This window comes from Tupaia chinensis, unplaced genomic scaffold (assembly GCF_000334495.1).
Source record: "Tupaia chinensis unplaced genomic scaffold, TupChi_1.0 Scaffold000557_1, whole genome shotgun sequence".
NCBI classification, from domain to species: domain Eukaryota; kingdom Metazoa; phylum Chordata; class Mammalia; order Scandentia; family Tupaiidae; genus Tupaia; species Tupaia belangeri.
This window is the reverse complement of record NW_006160069.1, coordinates 1,236,541-1,262,165: the sequence shown is the minus strand read 5'-3', so window position 1 is coordinate 1,262,165 and position 25,625 is coordinate 1,236,541. Positions and strand designations below refer to the sequence as shown.

Below are 25,625 nucleotides of genomic sequence, written 5' to 3'. Positions count from 1 at the left end.
AAAACCTCTTCTAAATAAATAAATAAATAAATAAATAAATAAATAAATAAATAAAGCTTCCTCTTTCTTTGCCCAGTTGTGAGTGCATATTTGGGCCAGGGAGACCTTCGACCTATCCTGACCCAGAGTCATAGCGTCTGTACCTTAGCTGGCACTTCCACCTGTTGGCGACTTGTGTTCCTCTTGCAAATCCAAGAACAAATGAGGGGAAAGGCCGCGGACTGAATTTGTAAAACCTATATCCTCAGTAAAGTCATATTAAACAACTTTCAGACTTAGGTTTGGAAGGCTTACTTTAAATAGTAATGACATCCTGGTAAAACACAGGGATTAACTACTGTGCCAGAGGTGTTTTTAAAAAATATTTATTTATTTATTTAATTCCATTTGTTATTATTATTATTATTTTGACCAGAGAGAAACAGAGAGAGAAAGAAAGGGAAAGCAAGAAGGCAAGCCACCAGGTCTGGGACTCGAACTGTGGTCGGCCTTTAACCACCACGCCACCTGCTGGCTCCTCCACCTGTGTGTGTGTGTGTGTGTGTTACAAGATTATGCATTCATTCAACATTTACTGAGGGTGCACTGGGCACCACCCACTGTGTTGGGTTCTTGGGATCAGACAGTGGAAAAAGACAAAACTTCCGCTTCGGGATACCTCTTACTCTGCTCTCTACGGTCTGTGGCTACTATATAAATAATCCAGATAATCTGTAAAGAGCCCTGCGGATTACAGAGGTCCGTCCAAGGTCAACAGGACGTGTTCTGATGCCCACAGGAATATGGCTAAAGAGGCGGGCGCAGCCCCCCCCCAGCCGCTCCACCAACCCCCCTCTGCAAAACGGGCAGTTAAGGCACTATTAGATGCGGTCGGCTGACCGCGAAAGCAAGAGCAAAGGCAAGCCATCTTTCCCAGTCTTCCTCCCCAGGAACATTCTTCGCGGGCAGCCACGGACTTCCCCCGGCCGGCCAGGCTCGAACCGCGATGTAGGACATGGCGTGCGCGGGAGAGGAGATATTCGCCTCCTTGCACAGCCCACGAAGCGGCGGGCCGATGGCCCTGGGGGTCCTAGCACCTCCGTGCCACGCTCGGGATCGCGTCCCTGCACCGGGACTCCGCATTGTCGAAGACAATCCTCCGCGAAGCGCGAACGCGCCCCCGTGTGGCGGCGCGCCGCCGGAGCTCCGGGTCCGGAACGGAACTGAACTGCGGAACCCGGGGCGCGGGCTCTATTTCCGGGGGAGGAAAGCCGAAAAGGACCTTTGCACCGCGGCTTCCCCGGCTGCGATGGAGGCAATGGCTCGGGGTGCTCGGTGTCTGCGGCTGCTGCAGAGTCCCTGGCGACGGGGCTGGCTGGAGTAAGTGCCAAGCTTCCGTACGGTTGGGCAGCGAGTCCTAGAGCCAGTCTGACGAGTCTGAGGGAGTCCCGTGGGGCCGTAGACAGAAGAGCCCTCACGCTGGCTACGTCCCTTCCCAGCTGCGGAGGACGAAGCTGCCGGCGTGAGGGATCGGGAGAGGTTGGCGGCACCTTTGGGAAAGAGCCCACGTTTCGTTTAAACGTGTTCCCTTTCCGTAGGAATACTGGTATTTGCCTTGCCAAATCTCCTGATTTTGGGGTTTGGAAAATAAGTTCACCATTCCACATCCTGGATTTTAATGTTTATGGCGTGGGACCCCAGTCTCCTGTGTCTTTCTTGTCCTCTCCAAGATCCTTTCCCACCGACTACTTTATCTTTCCTATGACTCTGCTTTTATTTTGACTCTGCTTCCTGGTTACTTTTTGCCCCATACTGTAAACTCCGATTGGAACATGACAGAGGAAATTTGTGGGAAATAGAAACGTGGTGTGAAAAATTGGAAGTAGAGGCGTGTATCTTGGCTAGCTGTGGTTTTTAGTAGTATTGTAGAGAGTGCTTGTAAGTTTTGTCTCAGCGCATTTTCGACTAACAGGGTTTACAGTTGTTATTTTTCTAATTTATGGGACGATGGTAGTGGAACAGTGGGATGGGATAAATTGTGGGCAGTATGTTTTAAAGTTTTTTGATCTTCATATTTATTGTAACTTTGCAGGATTTATAGCAACATCAGCAGCTACTCAGCTGTCACCGACTAAACTGACAGAAATGCGGAATGATCTCTTTAATAAAGAGAAAAGCAGACAGTTATCATTAACTCCACGAACTGAGAAGATTGAAGTTAAACATGTTGGAAAAACTGACCCTGGAACTGTCTTTGTGATGAATAAAAACATTTCAACTCCTTATAGTTGTGCCATGCGTAAGTAACAGAATCAGGATACATTTTATTTATTTATTTATTTTGAGGTTTTTTTTTTTTTTTTTTTTTTTTCTTTTCTTTCTATAGGGCGCGTGCACTGGACAGAAAGACAGAGAAAGACACCCCCCCAGGGGGGATGGCCATACCGCAATCCCTTCTCCTCCATTCTCCTCTCAGGATCTTGGGCACTGCATGCACAGGCGCCCAGCGTGAGTTTAAGCCACTGGGTCTGGGACTCGAACCGCAGTTGACTACATTGGAGTCCAGTGACATAGCCATTATGTTAACTGCTGGTCCCTCAGGATACATTTTGACCTTGTGTGGAAGAAATTGTGCAGAAGAGATCAAATGCTGTAATTACTCCTTGAAATTTCCAGAACTTCTTTATCTGATATTTTATTTACTCACTGTCTCTTTAGCTCTGGAGGGTACTCTGGGTATTGCAGTGTTGGCACGTAGTGTATACTTTGTCCTGGGGCTTACTTGAATCTGGCTGTTTGAGGGAACTAACACTTTTCCTTTTTTTCCCTGGCAGAAGAAGGCCAAACCTGAATGCATTGTTACTGGTGTGCTTGCTTGATTTAGACAGGACTTGAATGTTGTGTCACTGTGCAGGTCTCATTACAAGATTTTTGGAATAAATGTACTGCTCTGGCCTGAGATGACCAGCTTTTTTTGGTGCCCTTTTTTTTCCTGACTGTTTAAAGCCTAACTTATCCTTTATCAACTTGTCACATACCGTATACATGTATGTATTCATGTATTTATTTATTTATTTAGCCTAGGGTGTGTGCACTTGCTGGAGAGGGACAGAGAGAAACAAAGTGACAAATCCCCCTCCTCCCCCGGGATTGGCATGTCACAATCCCTTCTCCATTCTTCTCTCAGGATTTGGGGTATGCACATGCTTTGGGAGTGATATTTCAAGCCGTGGGGTCTGAAGCTCAAATTGCAGTGGGCTATGTGGGAGGCTATGTAGGAGTCAGCGCCTTAACCACCACATCACCTGCTGGCTCCTGCCTGTTTTATTTTTGTTTATATTTATTAGTACGTGTGGTAAATGTGTGAGTGGAAATGTGCACAACTTGAATGTGATTGGGGTAAAATACTTGTTTTGTTTATATCTCAAGGGAGGTAATAGCCCCATGTGTGATTTGTTGAAATGGAGGGAAGATCACTAAATACTATTATTCTTTAGAGAACTATTTCTTTAATTTTATTTATTATTACTTTAAAATTTGCTATAGGGCACATGTGTTCACCAGAGACAGAAAGAGAGTGAGTGAGAAAGCAGGCCACCAGATCTGAGACTCGAACTGCAGCTGGGCAGGTTGGAGTCCAGCGCGTTAACCAGCCCACCACCTGCTGGCCCCTAAATAATGTTTTTGAAAATGTTTGGGTAGAGTTTTGATAGAACTGGTAATATTTAAATTAGAAAGTTCCTAAAATAGATACGCATAGGCATAACTAGCTGCGTTGTTTAAACTTTTGGAAAACTTTATAATGATTCAATTTAAGTAGTTAACTTTAGTTACCAGCTTAAGCTGGCTTAAAGAGTGCACACTTTGGGGACCAGCGGATGGCATAATGGTTAACGTCACTGAACTCCTATGTAATCGCCTGTGATTTGAGTCCCAGACCTGGAAGCTTAAAACTCACGCCAGGTGCATGTGCATGCCCAAAATACCAAGGGGAGAATGGAAGAGAAGGGACTGCAGCATGGGCATCAACTGTGGGGGGTGGTTTCTCGCTTTCTGTCTCTCTTTCTCTGTGCCTTAGGCGAGAACACACACCCAATAGGAAAAAACCTCTCTTAAACAAACAAACAAAAAAGAATGCACACTTTGGATCTTCCTTTACTCTGACATTGAATTAGTACATTTTTTTTTGGGGGGGGGAGAGGTTTTGGTTATAGGGTGTGTACGTTCGCCAGAAAGACAGAGAGAGAGACTGAGACAGAAATCACCCCCTAGGGGAGATGGCCATTCCACAATCCCTTCTCCTCCATTCTCCTCTAGGGATCTTGGGCATGCATGCACACGCGCCCAGCGTGAGTTTTAAGCCACCGGGTCCTGGATGCGAACCACGGTCGACTACATGGGAGTCCAGCGACATAGCCATTATGCCAATTGCTGGTCCCAAGTACTTATAAATATTTATTCATGAGGTTTTATTTATTTCTTTTTCAGAGAATTATTTATTTAATTTTATCAATGATTATTATTATTATCGTTTTTCAGTTCAACCGGAGACAGAGAAAGAGAGGGAAAATGAGGAAGCAAGCCACCAGGTCTGGGACTCGAACTGTATTTGGCCATGTGGGAGTCTAGCATCCTAACCACCATGCCACCTGCTGGCTCCCATACTCATCAGGTTTTTAAGTATTTCTTTAAGCTCTGCTATATTATAAGTATTAGGATGACAGAAGAAGATAAGACAAAGCTCAGGCTCTTACTTTTATGCATATTACATGTAGAGAAGAAATTTCTGGAGCACTTTCAGCGTGACCCTTTCCCTAAGACTTCCTTGTCATTCAGATCTTCAGTCATTCAGTAAGCTTTTATGGAGCACCTGCTATTTCCAGGCCTGATGCTAGGCTCTGGGTATACTGATGAGTCCACAATCCTGCTTTTATGGAGTTTATGTAATGGCTTATCATTTAGACCCTGTAGTATTTTTTAGTAGCTGTGTGCTTGTAAAACATCTATACAGGATTAGATTAAATTTTGGAGTCATAGGACAGACCAGAGTTGATTGGCCTATATGTGAATTCATATTAATAATTTAAAAACGATCACTATTGTATTTAATGCAAAGAGTCCATGTTGTAGCAGTAAGATGGTTTGGGAGCAAGACCCCAAACTAATTTAGACTAGCTATGTGTGTGCATATTTATCTTTCTTTTCTTTTAAGGTGTGTATGTATCTATCCATGTATATCCATGATGCTGTTCTCTGAATAATTATAGCTCTTGGAAAATTGTTTTATTGATAATTGATAAATTAATTTCAAACTAGACTTAGTGTTGGTTATTTTTGTTCTGGGTAATTTTGTTAATAATCAGCAATACCTTGATGTGTTGGATATTTGTTTCTCTATTGGTTACATATGTAATACATAACGCTTTTTGTCTCCAAAAAGGACAGTCTGTAGAATATTGCTTTTCCATTGTTTTATTTCTTAAGCTAGCACTTAAACGTGTAACTTTCACTTCAAGTTTTGTTAAATTTATATCATCAATCTTTTTAAAATCCCTAGATTTGAATGAGTGGTACTGCAGGAAGTCCATCCTGGCTCTTGTAGATGGACAGCCTTGGGACATGTATAAGCCGTTGACCAAGTCCTGTGAAATTAAATTTCTTACTTTTAAAGATCCTGATCCAGGAGAAGTAAATAAGGTCTGTACAATCTCTTTTATCTCTTTCAGTTTTTTTTTTTTTCTGCTATTGAAACCGATTTTTGGTAGAGTAGGAAATCTGTAATTATGGCCAAAATCAAATGTTGTACTAGGTAGTGTTTTACTTATTAGGCATTTTTATGGTTCGAAGAATACCAGTGGCATCTATTCCTTAGTAGTCTGGAATGAGAAAACTCTGACATATCTTTTACACTCATATCTTTATTCAGCTTACATTTCTTGAACAGCCTCTGCATTGGTAGTGATTCTCTTCCCACTGCTGCTGCTTGAATTTGGCCTTTGGCTGTCCTCTCTGGGTGATTTCAGTAACCTTGGAACCACTTCTGCTGCGGTCCACCCTTTTTTCTTAAATACTTAGAGTTTCTTCACAGTCATGTAAGAGTTTAATAAAGTGATACGACCAAGGTTCAGCCACTTAATCCTGAAGACCTTGTCTATTTGATAACATAACTTTCCAGGAAGGACCTGCATAATCTACCTCCAGCCTACCTTTTCAGCTTCCCTGTCCCCTGCAGCTTTCCACTTCCTCTTTGCTGTAACCATAGTTAGAGGACGGGGGTCTCTACATGTTCATGCTGTGTTATCCTCCTTGCTTTTCTTGATGCTCTTCCTTCAATGATGAGCATTTTCTTAACTCCCTGTTAAAATGCTATTTATCTTTTATAGCTCAATTAAAATGCCATTAACTCTATGGGACCTTCTAGGTTTCTGCTTGTCAGAATTAATTCTTTCCTCTAAGATCTGCTGATAATTGGCTAGCTCCTAAATGCAGTGTTTTAAGTTTATCTTGAACATAAACTGTTGACTGCATTAGATTCTTGACTCAGTGAAGACAGGAATTATTTCTCTTATTGGATCTAGCTCTTGACTTACATATAATAGTGTTTAATAAATATTTGTTGAAATGAAATACTTAAATAGGAATGTGATATTGGTAAGAGCTAACATTCTATGTATCAGGCACTGTTCTAGGTGATTTACAGGTATTAACTCACTTTACCTTTATACAAACTCTACAAAGTAGGTCCTAGTCTTCCCATTTTCCTGACAAATAAACTGAGACAAGGAGATATTCAGCAGTTAACCAAAGTTACTGGTGTAGGAAGTGGTGGAGCCCAGATTCAAACCTAGGCATTCTGACTGGAGTCAGCAGGCATTTACAAATATTTAAATAGATAGATGAAGAAATACCCTTGGCTCCTTTTCTCAGTGCCTGGGTCTGTATTGTTTTTAGTGTAATACAGTTGCGTTACATACAGTGCAACAGTTTCTGCCACACGTAACCAAGTGACCATGCTTTTGTAGACCTCAGATGTGGAGAAGAGCTTCTACATGGCACGGCCCAGTTACAGCTGTGTCAGTGAGGGGCTTATGGGCAGGTGTGGTGCAGGATGTACGTCTTTCCTCATGACTGATGAGGTCACTGCATGGATTTCCCAGTTGCCACGTCCGTGTATCAGTGTGCTAGTTAAATGAAAGCCCAGTTAGTGGTGAGGCTTCTCGTCTATAAATATGGGCAACATGAGTGATGTGTTTTCTTAGGTACAGAAAAGGACTCATGAGTAATTCTTACAAGTTGAGTTTTTCCCTCTGTATTTGTAAATGGTGCATAAACAGGTCATTATTAATATATTAATTTTAGCACAAGTTTGTTAACAAGTTAACGTTTTGGGCTAAAAATAAAGCTATTACTAGATCGTAAGATTATCTATTGGTTGGTAACTACTCAGTGTCTGATATCTTGCACAGACATGTTATCATGAAGTTAGTGCTTTATTCTTTCCTGGGTTTTGCTTGACAGAGGTAAAGTCAGGCCTGATGGTAACTGTTACTGCAGGCTGAGAGTAGGCAAATATTTGAAAATATTTCATAAGTTAAAAGCTGACTTAACTTTTAATTTAGGGGTATTGTGTTTACCCGTTTCTGAAAATATTTCATAAGTTAAAAGCTGACTTAAATTTTAATGTTACAGAAACTTTAGGGGTATTGTGTTTACCCGTTTTCCCTCTCTCTAGGCTTACTGGCGGTCCTGTGCCATGATGATGGGCTGTGTAATAGAAAGGGCCTTCAAAGACCAGTACATGCTTAGTTTGGTCAGAGCTCCGGGAGTTCCTGGTAATGTTTGCATATAAATACTTGGGTTTCTTGTAATCCTTCAATATTTTGATGATTTATAGCGTTCATTTCTAATTTTAGGTAATATAAGTTATCATCATACATGTCTAATTCATTGTAGGTACCAAAATCCATCCTCTTATATTGAAATACGAAGTAGTCTCTGGAGGGCATAGAATTAGTGGAAAGTGTTTCTCTTGAATATAAATTCAATGTAATTACACTGTCTCCGTGTTAATTTCTTACTACAGTAAGCATTGATTTTCAGACTGAATGGGTAGAGGAGGAAGAAATGGGAGTTCAAGTAGATTGTTTAAAAACTATGCTCAGGTGACATCATTTCCCCAGAAATGCCCAATTCCCTGGAGATGGACATCACTGGGAAGGTGAAAGGTGTAGATTCTTTGTAATTTTGGCAAAACTAGGGCTTAATAACTGTATATGTAGTAGGGTCATGTGTCACTTTAAAGAAAAAACAAAAACTAAACCAAAAAACAGTAGCTGGGCTAGCTTTGTGGTGTAGTGGTAGTACACTGTGAGAAGCCAGTTTCCATGGGTGCCTGCAGTTCACATCCTCAGCCTCGTCCACCTGAAACATGTGCGCAAGGTCTGATGGGCTGGAGGACTGAAAGATGCAGCCAGTGGTGTGACCAGACTCAGTGGAGGGTGCTCTCTTCTTTTAGTCTCATGTGCATGAGTGCTATCATAAAAAAAGATAGATGTATACATACCAAAAATACTTGAGAGGAAGTGAAGAAATGATTCTAAGAAGGACTAACCAACAAAAAAGATAATTGAGGAAACATTAAAAAAAAGAAATTTAGGGCCAGCAGGTAGCATGGTGGTTGAGGTTCTAGACTCTCACATGGCCAATCATGGTTTGCGTCCTGGACCTGGCGGCTTGAAAATCACACTGGGCTTGTGTTGTGTGCATGACCAAAATCCTGAGAGGAGAATGGAGGAGAAAAGATTGCGATGTGGCTGTCCTTCCTGCTGGGTGATTTTTCACTTTCCCTCTCTTTGTCTCTGGTGAGTGCATGCACACGCCCTATGGCAAAAACCTAAAAAAATCCAAAGAAATTAAAATTTCATGGACCAACAGTTAACGTAGTGGCTGTGTCGCTGAACTCCCATGTAGTCAACTGTGGTTCGAGTCCTGGACCCGGTGGCTTAAACTTACATTGGGTGCATGTGTGTGTGTGCGCAAGATCCCGAGAGGAGAATGGAGGAGAAGGGATTGCGGCATGGCCATCCCCCCGGGGGGTGATTTCTCGCTTTCTATCTCTCTGTCTGTCTGGTGAGCGCACATGCCCTATAGCAAAAACCTCTCCCAGAAAAAAAAAGAAATTAAAATTTCACAGCTATTTACATATTCATCTGCTTATTAAATATCTTGTTCTTTTAGAATGTTTGTACCTAGTAACTGTTGGAAATCGCTGCAGTGATAGTATTCCTGAAGAAACTTGTATGTTTAAAAAATATCGATAATTTTGGGTTAACAAAAAGTGAGCCAACTTTCTGGGTGGAGAAAATTCGATGGAGCTCTTGTAAGAAGTTGGGATCATTTTATGATTTGTAGTGTTGGGAGAGACCACTAACCCCTCATTTTGTAGTTTAAATATTCAGTTGTTGCAAGTCAGTAACTTTGTGACCTAACTTACTTGATTTTACTTTTTATTTGGTTTGGAATTACAGTAATAGCTGGAGCCTTTTGCTACGACGTAGTTTTGGATAAGAGACTTGATGAATGGATGCCAACAAAAGTAAGTCTACTCTTCGGAGTATTGATTTTAGAGTTCTAGTCTGTGCCATGCTGTTGAGTGGTACTGTACACTGAGGATATTTAAAATAATCTGTGTATGTATCTGTCATTGTTAATTTTTGTTTTTAAGGCACTTTTTTTTTTAGAATTATTTAATCTTGTTTATTTTTAGTTTGGTCAGAGAGGGACAGAGGAGCGTGAGAGAGTGAGAGAGAAAGTGAGAAGGCAAGCCACCAGGTTCGGGACTTGGTCCGGGGTGGCTGGCTGTGTGGGGGTCCAGTGTCCTTAGCCACCACGCCACCTGCTGGCCCCTCATTGTTGCCTTTAATGTATTTAAGACAGGCATGTGGACAAGGATTTTTACAACAGCATCATCGGTTGTCTTGAAGCTTTATGTCCTGCTGATCTTTTCTTGAAGTGCCTTCTGTATTTTTAAGGTAGTGGTTTTCAAGATGCTGAGAATGTACAATGTGATTTTATTTTATGATTTTAATGTGCAATATAACCTTAACTATCTTGGTTGATGTGGTGGAGGCCTGGAGTCATACTTATTTGGATTCCTACAGCATGTTTTGGAGACCACAGCCCTGAACTGTTTTGACGTGTTACGTACTGTTGAGATCCCTGTATACCCAGAAGTCACACTGACAGCCGGAGTGAATCAAGGAGTCAGACTTAGACAAAGCTAACTCGAGGAGCAGCAAACCAACCAGCAACAAGCTAAACTCTTTGCATGGTCTGCCTTCACAGTGATGGTGCTCCTTGGTGGTCTAGGAGGCTTGGGTAGCAAGAGGGTCTGGCTAAGAAGGACAGTGTAGATCAGGTACTCAGTGGGCAGAACGTGTGATGGTTACCAAAGGTCTAGCTGAAGATGTAGTCAGTACTGGAGAGAATAGGCAGACACATGCCGAGTTACTGTTTTATTTGCTAGAGAGCACATTTATTTGCCAGAAGGGGAGAGAGAGAGAGAGAGAGAGAGAGAGAGAGAGACAGCAACCCCACAGAGGGGCATGGTCACACATAATGCCCTCTCCATTTCTTCGTCCTATTGGGATTTAGGCCAAAAATGCCCACATGCTTGGCATGTTTTTCAAGCCCCTGGGACTGGGTTACAAATTGTGTGATTAGCCACGCGGGATCCGACTGCCTTAATCATCAGGCCACAGAGCCAAAATTTTTGTTTCTTCTATATGAGAGAGAGATAGGCCTCCCCATACAGTCTCTCCATGGTGATCCACCCCTTCTCAGCCAGCCCAGATCACCCCAAATCATGAGCTCATGTGTGTATTTGGTGTGCTTAGGGAGATCCTGGGATGATAACCCCACGTGGGTCCAATTTTGTTACTGCTCTGCCACCATCTGGTGCCTATATGCTTCATTAGGCAAATAATTATATGTCCTGTGGATTAGTAGTCTGGAGATGAGAGGGGAAGGTCCCAAAGTATGGTCATTAAGGGAGCCTGATCCCATATGAGCGACTGCAGTTCAAATCCTGGCTTTGGTGGCTTGAAAATATGTTGGGCACATGTGCTTGCATGTGTGCCCAAAATCTTGATGGGTAGAAGAAATGGAAGAAAAAGGATTATAGCATGTCCAGTCTCTATTCACGGGTGCTTTCTCTCTCTGACAAAGAAGTCAAAAAGAAAGAAAGGAAAGGGGGGGAAACGATACCATTAGACCAATTCCACTGGGTACACTGTTACACACTTCACTGCCTGAAAATAGGTGTTCCTTACAGTAGACAGAATCTAATATAAATATAATTAATATAATTTAATTATAAACTATCAACTAGGACTGTAAGATTCTGTCTACTGTGTATAATAGAACTACTATATAATAGTTTTTTCTTAATGATATATCTTTGGGGCCAGCAGGTAGCAAGGTAGCATGATGGTTAAGGCCCTGGACTCCTATGTGGCTAACTATGGTTAGAGTCCTGGACCTGTCAACTTGCTTTCTCACTTTCCCTCTCTCTCGCTCTTTCTTGAGTCAAATTTAAAAAATAATAATGATAAATAAATAAAATTAAATAATTCTTTTAAAAAAGGTCATATCTTAGATTTAGTGAAACACTGTAGTTATTTTATTATTTTTTAATAAAGAATTATTTTGTTTAACTTTATTATTATTATTTTTAAAATTTGACCAGGGAGAGACAGAGAGAGAGAGGGACTCGAACTGTGGTTGGTCATATGGGAGTCCAGTGCCTTTACCCACCACACTACCTTCCAGCCCCCAAACTGTAGTTCTTCAAAGCAAGGGTTTGGAGCCATAGCAGAGCTTTAAATTTTGGCTTTGGAAGTTACTTTTAAACTAATCATGTCCATATTATTTGATAGCCAGAGAGAGAAGAGGGAAACAGGAAGGAAGAATGAGAGAGGGAGGGAAGAAATTGTAAAGGAAGAGGTGGAGAGGGGATGGGAAAGGATTTGAACTGGTTCTTCATGATCTCTGGGCTATAGACAGTGTCGCTCCTTCCTTTTCAAGTATGTCCCCAAATTTAAGAATAGAAGGTTTTGGAAGAAGTTAAGTAAAAACTAGAGAAATCAAGATTCAACCCTCATGAAACTTGCGGGCCCTTTCTCATTTTTTTAAAGATAAAACTTGAAAAAAGTAATTTCTTAGTTGATTGTAGGCTCCCTGGTTTGGCCAGATGGTGAAGAGAAAGTAGGGCCAAGATACATCAAAAGAGAGGTTATATTATACCATAAATGTGGACTTTTTAACATAGTAATTGTCCTGTAAAAGTGGGGAAGAGTGGACCAGCAGGTAGTGTGGAGGTTAAGGTGGCTGGATACTATTAATATATTGGCTGACTGCACAGTTTGAGTCTTGGACTGGTGGATTGAAAACCATGCCAGGCACGTGTGTATGTGTACTCAAAATCCTGAGAGGAGGATGGAGGAGAAGGGACTGTGGCGTGGCTGTTCCTCCTGGGAGTGATTTCTTACTTTCTCTATCTTTATATGGTGAGCGCATGTACTCTAAAGCAAAAAATACTTTCAAAAAATAAAAAAGGAGGGACAGTGATTTCATGTAAAAAGGAAGTTTATGGAAATACATTTATTATAACAGTTATTTACATAACAGTACGTGATGTTTTATGAAAATGCAACTACAGTTTTTATTTAAAATGTCATAAACATTGCTAATATATATTATCATTTAAAAAATTCATTCTGAGAGTGAGAGATGGTGTGTGTGATCATGTATGGGAGGGGCACTCCCAAGAGTCTTCATGCTGCGTACCACCCCTAACCTCAGCTCACCAGATCATGGGTACAGGTGTGTTCCCAGTGTTTAAGGGAGACCTGGGATGTGAACCTAGGACCTTCAAATATGGCATCAGCATTCTGGAACATTGAATTACTATTGCCCCACTTTGTCTTGCCATGTTATTGTATACTGGTAGTCTTTTTTACTTTTTCTTAAAAATTTGCCAGAGGGAACCAGCAGTTAGAATAATGGCTATGTTGCTGGACTCCCACGTAGTCGACTGTGGTTCACGTCCCGGACCCGGTGGCTTAAAACTCAGGCTGGGCGCGTGTGTGTGTGTGTGTGCCCAAGATCCCGAGAGGAGAATGGAGGAGAAGGGATTGCGGCATGACCATCCCCTCTGGGGGGTGATTTCTCGCTTTCTGTCTCTCTGTCTCTCTCTCTGTCTGGCGAGCGCACGCGCCCTATAGCAAAAATCTCTCCAAAAAAAAAAAAAAAAAATTTGCCAGAGAACACTTATGCTTTTCCAGAGAGATGAAGAGAGAGGGGGAAGAAAGAGAATGCACCTTCCAATGAGGTGTGGTTATGCTGCAGTACCGTTTCCATCTCTGCATCCCTTTGGGATTTAGGGCTTGCATGCACGCACATGTGCCTGGTGTGTTTTTTCATGGCACTGGACCCAAGATTTGAACCGCAAAGTTTGGCCATGTGAGATCTAACTCTCCTAACCATCAGGCCGTGAGCTGGTCCAATCAATCATTTTGATTGTGTAAAACTGACATTTTCATTCAACAGAAATTTGTAATATTGGACATATGTTTTGTATAGGGCCAGTGATGACATTACATTTCTAGTGAAACTTCCTGAAAAATGAAAACAATAATATGTATTCTATGCATTAATAAAATTAGTTTTATTCATAATGTAAACACATTTTTTATGTCTTGCTGTTTATGTATATCTTTTATTTATTAGCTTTTCTATTTGTTGTATGTAGGTTTTTTTTTTTGTTTGAGAGAATTTTGCTATAGGAAGTGTATGCTGGTTGGAGAGACACAAAGAGATAGAGAGACAGAAAGTGATAAATTACCCCCCAGGGAAGATGGCTTTGCTGTCATCCCTTCTCTGTTCTCTTCTTGGGATTCTGGGCATGCACGCACACGTGCCTGGCATGAATTTCAAGCCTGGAATTCAAACCGTGTTCGATCACGTGGGGGTCCAGCACCCCAACCACCATAGTACCTGCTGCCCCTGTTGTTTCATAGTTTTAACAAATATAAGATGAAATGTTTATTAAAATTTCTTTGTAGGCTTCTTTTATTATTATTAGTGTAGGTTGATATTTTAGCTATCGGTGAATTACAAATTTTTTATTTTGTGGGGTTGAGAAAATGTTTGTGGTCCTAGTCCAAACAATTAATTTTGGCAAATTATTAGCTTTATATCCTAACAAATTTTTTTTTTTTTTTTTTTTTTTAGCTTGAGTCTTAGTACTAAACATACAGTACTATTTCTCTGGCTTATGGAGCCATGCTTTTAAGTATATTGTTACTAAATGTTATTACTTGTATTTTAAGGAGAACCTTCGTTCCTTCACAAGAGATGCTCATGCTTTAATTTAAAAAAATCTTCCCTTTGAAACTTTAGAAGTTGAAGCACAAGTGGCATTAGAAATATTTCAACACAACAAGTAAGTGTTTTCTTTTAAAGGAAAGTTAAAATTCCCAAAAATATATGTAGTGGAGAAAATAAAGCTCCTCAGGTTTTTAAATGTTTGATGTGCATATAACACTGTTTTATTTTCTGCTCTAAGATCTCTTTTTCTGCGCCCACCTGTTTGCTTTTATTTATCGCATTTATTTCACTGAGAAGAATGTTCTCCACCCCTCTTGGTAATTTTCTCTCTCTGCTTCTTAGGCTAGCCCTCCTTTTTATATTAATATAGTGGCCTGTTTCCCCTTGGTCTTCCACTGTGAAATGATTGCATATAATCATCTGTATTATTTTCTGTATTTGGCAGCCTTTCATCTTTCTCTTTTTTTAAACTGTTTAATAATTTTAAAAAATTATGTGTTCTGGGGTCCAGCAGGTGGCATGGAGGTTAAGGTGCTGGATGCTCCCACCTGGCCCACCACAGTTTGGGTCCCGGATCTGGTGGCTTGCTTTCTCACTTTCCTCCTCTCTTTGTATCTCTCTCTGGTCCAATAGAAATAAATGAATGAATAAATAAAATAAAATTTAAAAATTGTGTTTTCTGGTTAACATATAATTGATGTATATTGTTGGCTACAGTATACAATAGTTAAATCAAGACTATACCCATATTCATCTTCTTTAACATTGAATATTATGTTGTACACATTAGTTAATAGTATTATTTTATTTATTTATTTATTTTTTTGGAGAGGTGTTTGCTATAGGGCTTATGCGCTCAACAGAAAGACAGAGAGAGACAGAGAGACAGAAAGCGAGAAATCACCCACTAGGGGGATGGCAACGCCGCAATCCCTTCTCCTCCATTCTCCTCTTGGGATCTTGGGCACGCACGCAAACACGCCTGGCGTGAGTTTTAAGCCACCAGATCTGGGACTCAAACTGCCGTCGACTACATGGGAGTCCAGTGACATAGCCATTACACTAAGTGCTGGTCCCAATAGTACTAGTTTTTTTTAAAAAAATATGTATTTGTCCATATTTTTCACTCTGCTATGATGCACCATATCCCATAGCCTCTTCCCTTTATTTACCTGCGTTCTTGTATTCATTACAGATTCTCTCATCACCCCCACCCCTCTCCCCTCATGCTTCCACTCTTTAAATGAGAGGCTGAGAATGAAATACATGCAGTTTGGAAAGGGAGCGAACAGCTGGAATAAAATGTTTATACAGCTAGGTCTTAGCCTTCTGTGTGTGAATTACCCGTTTGATGGACTTTCTTTGTCAACTTTAAACATTCTAGTTTATCATCTTCTGCTAGTGGCAAGACCATAAACTAAATTTTGATCTTATCTTATAGAAAATTAGAACTAAGCCTTCTGAGCCTCTCTTTCTCTATTTGCTCAGGCCTACTCCTACCTCTCAGGAGTGTACTTTCACTTTTACTTAATAAACTATTTTTTCCTTTCAAAAAAAACAAGGGAAAAGAAAATTAGTACTAATTAGAAAGGGAAATATGTGCTGCAAAATATAGTCTGATACTGAAATATGCACCTGCAAATTGTTAAGATTATCGGTTAGAATTTCTTTGGGTATAAAAAAATTGAATCACCAATTCTCATAAGGATTTTTTTTAAGTTTATTTATAATTTTTCCCATGAATGAGAGAGACAGACAGTACCCTTAGTAGGCTTTTGATGCCATGATCCACCCCCAGCCTCATCCAGTCCTGGATCGTAGGTGTGTGCATGCAGGCACACTTGATCTCTGGATGCGAACCTGGAAACTTCGCATGCAGGTCAGCCTGGCAGAGTGGTGTGTTTTACCACTGTGCCACTGGTTAGCCACTGTCATAGGGATATTTTATCTTAAATTTATTCTTGGGTTAAATCATGCGAGTCCTTGATCCATATTCTGGCTTGACATTTTTCAAAACAGTGTGTCTTGGAACCAGCAGATAGCATAATGGTTACGTTGTTGAACTTCCTTGTTGTCGACTGTGGTTCAAGTTCCAGACTGGGCAGTTTAAAATTCACGCTGGGCACATGTGCATGTGTGCCCAAAATACTGAAAGGAGAATGGAGGAGAAAGAATTGTGGCATGGCCATCCCCACTGGCAGGATGATTTCTCGCTTTCTGTCTCTATCTCTCCAATGAGCACATGTGCCCTACAGCAAAAATCTCTCAAAAACAAACCAACCAACCAACCCAGTAAGTTTCAATGTTCTTATTTAAGACATTAATTGATGTATTAAAAAATGTATGCTGTGTTTAGCTCAGTTTGGAGAACAATGGATTTAAGAAAATGTATAGGTCATGTAGAACCAACCACCACTTAGCATTGATTCTACAAGACAGTACCTTGGATTATCAGAATACATGAAGTCACTTTCTATGCCAAAAGTATAGGCACTTGCTGTCCAATGGAAATGTAGTATGAGTCCTCTATATAAAAATATTCTAGTTGCCACATTAAGAAAAGTCAAAATTCAAACACGAAGACAGTTTTAATAGGAAATGTTATCTGAGCAATCTGAAATGTTATTTCAGTATGTGCTCAATATTTAAAACTGTTTATGGTATCATACGCTTTTTATATTAAGTCTTCGGAATATGGTATTTATACTTATAACACATTTTAATTAGAGCAGTCACATTTAAGTGCTACTTATCTACACTGCTGGACTTCCATTTTGTATACAATCAACTTTCATTCTGTGCACATTGAGATTTGCTTTTCTCCTACTTAACTTTCAGAGTTGGGTAGGGGCTTCTGAGACTTTGGTAACTCAGTTGAGTAGGTGACGGAAGGAAGGGGGTCATTTTGTTGCCAGTGTGAAAGGAGAGAGTAGCGTTGGATCCATGTGGGTCAGGGATTGGGTATTTCTGCCTCAGAGGGAAGTATGAAACTTAGTGGCTTTGATTCACAAGGGACAGGAATACCTCTTAGAGATGAGTTAGAAGGGACAAGTGTTCGAGGGAATTGGCCCCCTCAGTAATACATGGGGGGCTCTGGTGGAAGGGGTTGGCAGTCAGTGGATATTTTTGTATGAACCCGTGCTTCCCAATCTTGCCACATCACTGCATGCACTCACTATTTATTTACACCTTGCAGAGAAAGCTCTTACAATAAGTGATAAGTTGTGGTTTGAGGCTGGACTGTGCAGTTCCCTCTGTGCCCTTAGCTATACTAATAGACTTGGGCAGCTTTGAGGGATATGTAGGGAGAAGAATTGACAGGCTGTGGTAATCGGTTGTAGGAGGTAGGGAAGGAGAAGGAGGAATCAAAGAAATCTTAGGTTTTTCACTTGGACATGTGGGTAGTTGGTGGTGTCACACTAAGAAAAATCAGAAGGGGGACCAGCAGTTAGCGTAATGGCGATGTTGCTGGACTCCCATGTAGTCAACCGCAGTTCGAGTCCCGGACCCGGTGGCTTAAACTCACGCCAGGCGCATGTGTGTGCGTGCCCAAGATCCTGAGAGGAGAATGGAGGAGAAGGGATTGCGTTGTGGCCGGCCCCTCTGGGGGGTGATTTCTTGCTTGCTGTCTCTATGTCTCTCTCTGTCTGTCTGGTGAGCACACGCGCCCTATAGCAAAAAAAACCAAAAAAACCAAACAAACAAAAAAAAAATCTCAAAAAAAAAAAATCAGGAGGAAGGACAAGCTTGGGTGGGAAAAGAGGAGGTAATTTCTTCAGTTTGGAAATTTGGGACATAAGAGGCTTGTGTATGTCCTACCTAGTATTTATCCAGAAGGGTCTTACATATACAGTTCTAGGCTCAGAAAAGGTAGGTGGGTTAGAGGCAGAGATGAGGAAAATATGAATGTCTAAGTGGTAGCTGAGGCTCACAAACCAAGGTGTTAACCTAGGGAGATGGGCACAGAGTGAAAGAGCCCTTGAAAAGTGGAGGTGAGTAGTGGTGAGAAAATGAGGACTGACAAGTGTCCCTTAGGTTGGTACCATGCAGGTAGGTACATGCAAAACTTTGGTAAGAGTTTGGTGGAGTCCTGGAGCCTTGACCAGATTAAAGGAGGGAGGAAGGGGAGAATGCATGTGTTAATCAGTCTCAAAGTATTGCAGAAGAGGATGAGAAAGAGAGGTTACTTTAAACATCTTTTTGTAGACAGAGTTTAAAAAAAATTTTTTTTTCTGCTTTTCAGGTACAAAATAGATTTCATAGAACAGAAGGCATCTCAGAACCCTGAGAGAATTGTTAAGCTACACAGGTAAGTTAGTCTAAAAACTGGCTACTGCATTAATTTGGAGTAAGGCTTAGCTCTATTTTTCACTCGAATAAGGTATGTGAGTAAAATAGATTATTTTCTTATTCTTATTGTACTTTCTATTGCTTTGTTCATTGTTTTGATATGGTGGTAAATGGAAGCTTTAACTTACTTTTAGGAACGTTTGTGATTTCTGTTCTCTGCTTTACTGTTCATTCATTTCAAGAGTTGAAAACCATTGTTTAAATGTTTTATGGAGTTAATTTTTATATTGGCAAAATGTTTATTGCTATGAATTGAAAACAGTAGCTCACATGTGTTCAGAAATATGAATACTGAGTAATTAGTTATGGCTTATGTTACAAGTGAGTTAAACCACAGTGTGCTTTCTGACACATGGAAGAGAAAGGTCTAATACTTAATGTTGACATTCTTCATTGGGAACAAGTCCCCAGACCATGCACTATATGAAATGACGCCATGGCCTTGGGTCTGTTCTTCTTAAACTCATGTTTTCTTAATGTGGATTTCACTTTATTTCTCTAGAAATCATGCTCTGTTTCTAGACACATTCTGTCCCACACGACTGAATTCTGAGCTCTGTGCCATGGGTTACTGTAAGGCTGTAGGTTATCAGTTTTAGGCAGTTAGGTGTGCTAGATAGCATGCTGTATTCTGTAACACTGAAAAGCCTTTACATTCATATCAGTAAGAAGGTTCACTTGATTTCCTTTTTTTTTTTTTTTAAGATTTTTGCCATAAGGCACATGTACTCACTGGGGAGAGAAAGTGAGAAATCCCCCCTCATCTCTCCCCCGCCCTGCCGCCAGAGGGGATGGTCATTCTGCAGTCCTTCTCCATTCTCTTTCAGGATTTTGGGTGTGTACGCACACCCTCCTGGTGTGATTTTCAAGCCACCAGGTCTGGGACTTGAACTGCAGAATGGGCCGTGTGAGATCCAGTGCCTTAACCACCATGCCACCTCTTGACCCACACTTGATTTACTTTTTAAAGTTCTAGCCTCTTTTTACTTGAGATCATTATGTGAGGGGTTGTTAGGGCCTGAATTGAGTTATGTAGAATGTTCTTGGATGTAGCAGCAAAGAAAATGAATAGATTTTCTTTTCAAACTGTTATAAAGAATTTGATATTGAGATATTTTGTTTATTTTTGAAATCATACCAGAATTGGTGACTTCATTGATGTGAGTGAGGGCCCTCTTATTCCAAGAACAAGTATTTGTTTCCAATATGAAGTGTCTGCAGTTCATAATCTTCAACCTACCCAGTCAACTCTTGTGCGAAGATTCCAGGGTCTCTCTTTACCCATGCACTTACGAGTAAGTAAAGCCTTTTCAGGTCTTCCAGTTTGGGTGTAGATGTGATTCTGGACTTAATTTATTATCAGTTTGAAGGAAATAAATTTTAATTTTTCTCAAGTTGAATGACACTACTATTTTGTAAACTTGGGTTTATGATTCACAATGAGTTTATCCAGTATGTCAACAGAGAATTCATAAAGAACCAGTTGAAAAAACTAAATCAAATAGAGATAGTATTTTTAATCTTTCAAATTGGCATAAATGGGAGTACATTGGAAGGTATTGGAGTAAATACTGGTGAGGCCTTTCAGGAATGCCATGCCTTTTAAACTTATATTTGGCATACTTTTCCTCCTAAGTTTAATGATTTATGACTCAAAACCTACCGTTTGCCACATTGCTCTTGCTCCTTCCTGATCCTTGATTTATTTATTTTAAATTCAGACTTTGAATTTTGAGATAAGCATAAATAGCGGCCATATGAACTAATACTGAGGTATGCTATGTACCTTCACGCTTTGCCCAGTTTCCCAAGTTACAACAACTTGCAAAATTAAAATACAGTATCATGATTGAGGCCTGGACTTTGCTACAGTAAAGATACAGAACAGTTCCTTCTGCAGAGATGCTTCTTACTGGCCTTTCACAGCCACACTTAACTTTGGTCTATTAATTTAGCGTGAAGATGTCAGAATCCCAGTGAGTCTCTTCTTGTTATTGCTTATGATTTGAAGAACCTAGCATGTTGAAATTGGCTATTAATGGAAAGAACCACAGCCTTAGGAAATGAGGTAGATTTTTGCCTCCCATTAGAAGAAACTCTTTCTATCTGTAAATTTGCTAGAGAGTATTTGCGCTTGCTGGAAAGACTCTAGACGGAGAGAGGGAAAGTAAGAAAGCCCTCCCTGTGGAAGGTGGTCATTTGCAGTTTCTTCTCCATTTCTCCTTTTTGGGATTTTGGGCATGCACATACAAACCTGTCATGTGTTTTTCAAGCCATTGGGTCCAGTACTCAAACCGTGTAGTTGGCCATGTGGGATCCAGCCATCTTAACCATCATGCCATGGACTGGCCCTAGAAAGAATGCTTTCTATGATGACAATGATTAAAAGGGACAAAAGAGGAAGAATGGCATATTCAATAATTAATGTCTTATTTTCTTTTATTTAAAAATATTTCCAGTGCCTTAACCACCATGCCACCTCTTGACCCACACTTGATTTACTTTTTAAAGTTCTAGCCTCTTTTTACTTGAGATCATTATGTGAGGGGTTGTTAGGGCCTGAATTGAGTTATGTAGAATGTTCTTGGATGTAGCAGCAAAGAAAATGAATAGATTTTCTTTTCAAACTGTTATAAAGAATTTGATATTGAGATATTTTGTTTATTTTTGAAATCATACCAGAATTGGTGACTTCATTGATGTGAGTGAGGGCCCTCTTATTCCAAGAACAAGTATTTGTTTCCAATATGAAGTGTCTGCAGTTCATAATCTTCAACCTACCCAGTCAACTCTTGTGCGAAGATTCCAGGGTCTCTCTTTACCCATGCACTTACGAGTAAGTAAAGCCTTTTCAGGTCTTCCAGTTTGGGTGTAGATGTGATTCTGGACTTAATTTATTATCAGTTTGAAGGAAATAAATTTTAATTTTTCTCAAGTTGAATGACACTACTATTTTGTAAACTTGGGTTTATGATTCACAATGAGTTTATCCAGTATGTCAACAGAGAATTCATAAAGAACCAGTTGAAAAAACTAAATCAAATAGAGATAGTATTTTTAATCTTTCAAATTGGCATAAATGGGAGTACATTGGAAGGGATTGTATTCTTCTAAGTTTAATGATTTATGACTCAAAACCTACCGTTTGCCACATTGCTCTTGCTCCTTCCTGATCCTTGATTTATTTATTTTAAATTCAGACTTTGAATTTTGAGATAAGCATAAATAGCGGCCATATGAACTAATACTGAGGTATGCTATGTACCTTCACGCTTTGCCCAGTTTCCCAAGTTACAACAACTTGCAAAATTAAAATACAGTATCATGATTGAGGCCTGGACTTTGCTACAGTAAAGATACAGAACAGTTCCTTCTGCAGAGATGCTTCTTACTGGCCTTTCACAGCCACACTTAACTTTGGTCTATTAATTTAGCGTGAAGATGTCAGAATCCCAGTGAGTCTCTTCTTGTTATTGCTTATGATTTGAAGAACCTAGCATGTTGAAATTGGCTATTAATGGAAAGAACCACAGCCTTAGGAAATGAGGTAGATTTTTGCCTCCCATTAGAAGAAACTCTTTCTATCTGTAAATTTGCTAGAGAGTATTTGCGCTTGCTGGAAAGACTCTAGACGGAGAGAGGGAAAGTAAGAAAGCCCTCCCTGTGGAAGGTGGTCATTTGCAGTTTCTTCTCCATTTCTCCTTTTTGGGATTTTGGGCATGCACATACAAACCTGTCATGTGTTTTTCAAGCCATTGGGTCCAGTACTCAAACCGTGTAGTTGGCCATGTGGGATCCAGCCATCTTAACCATCATGCCATGGACTGGCCCTAGAAAGAATGCTTTCTATGATGACAATGATTAAAAGGGACAAAAGAGGAAGAATGGCATATTCAATAATTAATGTCTTATTTTCTTTTATTTAAAAATATTTTCAGGTTTATTTATTTTCCTTATGATACAGTGAGCATGAGGGAGGGGGCGAGAGGGAGGAAGGGAGGGAAGCACCCTCAATAGGATCTTGTCACATTGCAGTCCCTTCTTCCAAGTTCTCCAGCTTGATAGGATCTTGGGCACCTGCGGGAGCTCCTGGTGTGTTTTCATGCTGACCTGGGGATCCAAACCTACGGTCAGTCCTGTGGCTTCCAGCACTGCAGTTCAGTTTGCTACTGATTGTGCCACCATGCAGGGCCAATCTTATAAATTGTAAAAGTTTGTTTATTCCATGAGCAAGAGAGAGGAAGAAAGAGAGAGAAAGAAAGAAAGGTAGAGACAGAGAAGCACTCTCAGGAGAGTCTTGACACCCTTATCTTCACTGAGCCCCAGATCATGGACATGTGTGTGTCCAGCACACTTACAGGACATTATGCTTCGCCACTACACTGCCGTCCGGCCTCGAGTATTTTTTCCTTAAATGTCAGATAAAGCAGCTGTCCTATTTAATACCTTTTTTTCCTATTCTGATTCACTTTTGTAACCACTTAGCAACATTGGTACTGCCTAGCTTTTTATTTGTTTTGTTTTAAAAGGTGTATGAAGACTCAGTCTCTCTTATTTTAACTTTATTGCTTCATTTAATGCACAGCAAATCTTTTCTTTTCAGGCACATTTTACAATATGGAATAAGTTGTTGGAAAGATCTCAGAAAATGGTAAGTGTTTTTTGATACCTAAGGAACACTCTTCTCTGAAGAAATTAAGCCATGACAACCAAAGGGGTGTGGTGGAAGGGATAAAGAAAGAAAGAGAGCAGTAATAATTTATCCCAGTAGCTAAAGCACGGTTGTGGTTGTTAATCCCAAATATTCTGGCCAGAGTGAAATTGGAATTTGGCGGTTCTCTGTGCATTTCCTTTGTTAATATCATGGGGTAGTAGAAACTGTTGGGGTAGAAGAAAAATAATAGAACCGTAGTTACAATTTTTATTAATAGTTGTGATGTGTTAATTAGATCTGTAATTTTCTGTAAATTTATGAACATAAGGTTTGTCAGGTATATTTTAAAGTTGCTTTGACTGTTGACATTAAATATGAATTTTCTGCAAAATGAAGATTTGAATATTTGTCTACTTGTTGTAGTTTATTCTGAGTCATTAGCATCTAGATTTCTCAAAAGGGGCGATGATATTTCTTGACCCCGGCTATCCCTATTCAGTATTTCATAGGTTAAGTGTCCCTTTTTACTGTGTTATCTGTTAGCTGTCCTGTGCAGTCTGGCCTTATGAACTCTTCCTGCTTACCCTAATTCCCCCTGCTCTGCTAACACCAGTCAAGCTTGCAGGCACACTGTGCGGCACACACCAGACTTGCTTTTGAGGTTGCTTATTTCTCTGTGATAATTCTTCTGTCTGGACTCGGTCTCACATTCTCATTTTGCTTATTTATATCCCACTTATTCTTCAGTACCTCACCCAAGTCTCACCTTCTCCATGAAACAGTCTCAGTAAGGTTCTAACAGATAATTAACCATTTGTTTAATTTGTTCTCATTTGTATACCTCCTTTTACTGTTTTTGGATTTCTTTGCCTATACATTTATTTGCTGTGTATTAATGAGTTCAAGATTTGCTATTTGTGTGAGCCAGAATTTTTAACTCAATGTTAGCACATGAGTGGAGTTACCCTAGAAATATGTATTATTTTCTATAATGTTATGTAAGCCTAATCCTGAATGAATTTACAGATAGAAACTTTTATTTAGATGTAGCCATAATATGCTTGTGTAAAGCTTATACAATTTGCTTTTCTTCTGAGAAGAAAGTATATTTGAAAAGATGGAATAATTTTGTCTTTTTGGTTGGTCACACCGCTATTTTAAGTTAAGAAATTAGAGAAGAAATGAATAGTGGACTGGCCCTATGGCCTAGTAGTAAAGGAAGTGGACTCCAAATTCTGGGTATGGGCAGCTGGGGAGAGCTCTTCACCAAGACAGATAATACAGGGTGTAGGGCAAGTGTTGGGGGCATAGAGGAACCCAGATCTAGCCTTGTTTGATGGTTCTCAGTGACACAGAACAGAAATATGGGGTACTTCAAGACATTCATGAAGAAATGAAATTAAAGTGTGAGTTCATTTTGGTGAAAAAAATTCTTTTTTAGAGAGATTTTTGCTATAGGGTATGTGCACTTGCCAGAGAAAGAGTCAGAAAGAAAGAATTCACCCCCCAGGGGGATGGCCACACTACAATTCCTTCTCCATTCTCCTCTCAGGTTCATGGGCATGCACACATATGCACCCATCTGAGTTGGTTTTTTTTTTTTTAGTGGTTTTTGCTATAGGGCGTGTGCGCTCGCCAGACAGAGAGAAACAGAGAGACAGAAAGCGAGAAATCACCCCCCCATGGGGGATGGTCACGCCGCAATCCGTTCTCCATTCTCCTCTCGGGATCTTGGGCACACACGCACACACGCCCGGCATGAGTTTTAAGCCACCGGGTCCAGGACACGAACCGCAGTCAACTATGTGGGAGTCGGGAGTCCAGCCACCCAGCCATTACGCTAACTCTAACTGCTTTTTCCGCACCCGTCGGAGTTTTAAGCCGCTGGGTCTGGGACTCAAACTGTGATCAAGTATGTGGGAGTTCAGTGACGTAACTCTTATGCTATCTGCTGGCCTCTTTTTTTTTTTTTTTAAAGAATTATTTTTTATTATTATTATTGTTTTAATATTTTCTACAGGACACGTGTGATCACCAGAGACAGAGTGACACACACACACACACACACACAGAGAGAGAGAGAGAGAGAGAGAGAGAGACATGAGAAAACAAGCTACCAGGTCTGGGACTTGAACTGCAGTTGTCCATGTGGGAGTTCAGCACCTCAGCCACCACACCACTTGCTGGCCTCCTTGTGTAGTGTTTTCTTTTCTTTTACTTTTTGTGAAAGTTTGCAAGAGGGTATGTCCATTCA

At 40.4% G+C, this 25,625-nt stretch overlaps 1 protein-coding gene across 1 annotated transcript in view; it reads left to right on the top strand.

Moving 5' to 3' along the window:
* Positions 1-1,340: 1,340 nt before the first annotated feature.
* MRPL39 (mitochondrial ribosomal protein L39) overlaps positions 1,341-25,625 on the top strand; it is a gene marked incomplete at its 5' end in the record, with an annotated part of 25,602 nt that continues 1,317 nt past the window's right edge. The window contains 9 exon segments of the mRNA XM_014591305.1: positions 1,341-1,359; positions 2,072-2,278; positions 5,537-5,676; positions 7,712-7,811; positions 9,507-9,574; positions 14,370-14,482; positions 18,611-18,676; positions 19,859-20,012; positions 23,321-23,368. Of these exon segments, the coding sequence (XP_014446791.1) occupies positions 1,341-1,359; positions 2,072-2,278; positions 5,537-5,676; positions 7,712-7,811; positions 9,507-9,574; positions 14,370-14,482; positions 18,611-18,676; positions 19,859-20,012; positions 23,321-23,368 (915 nt within the window).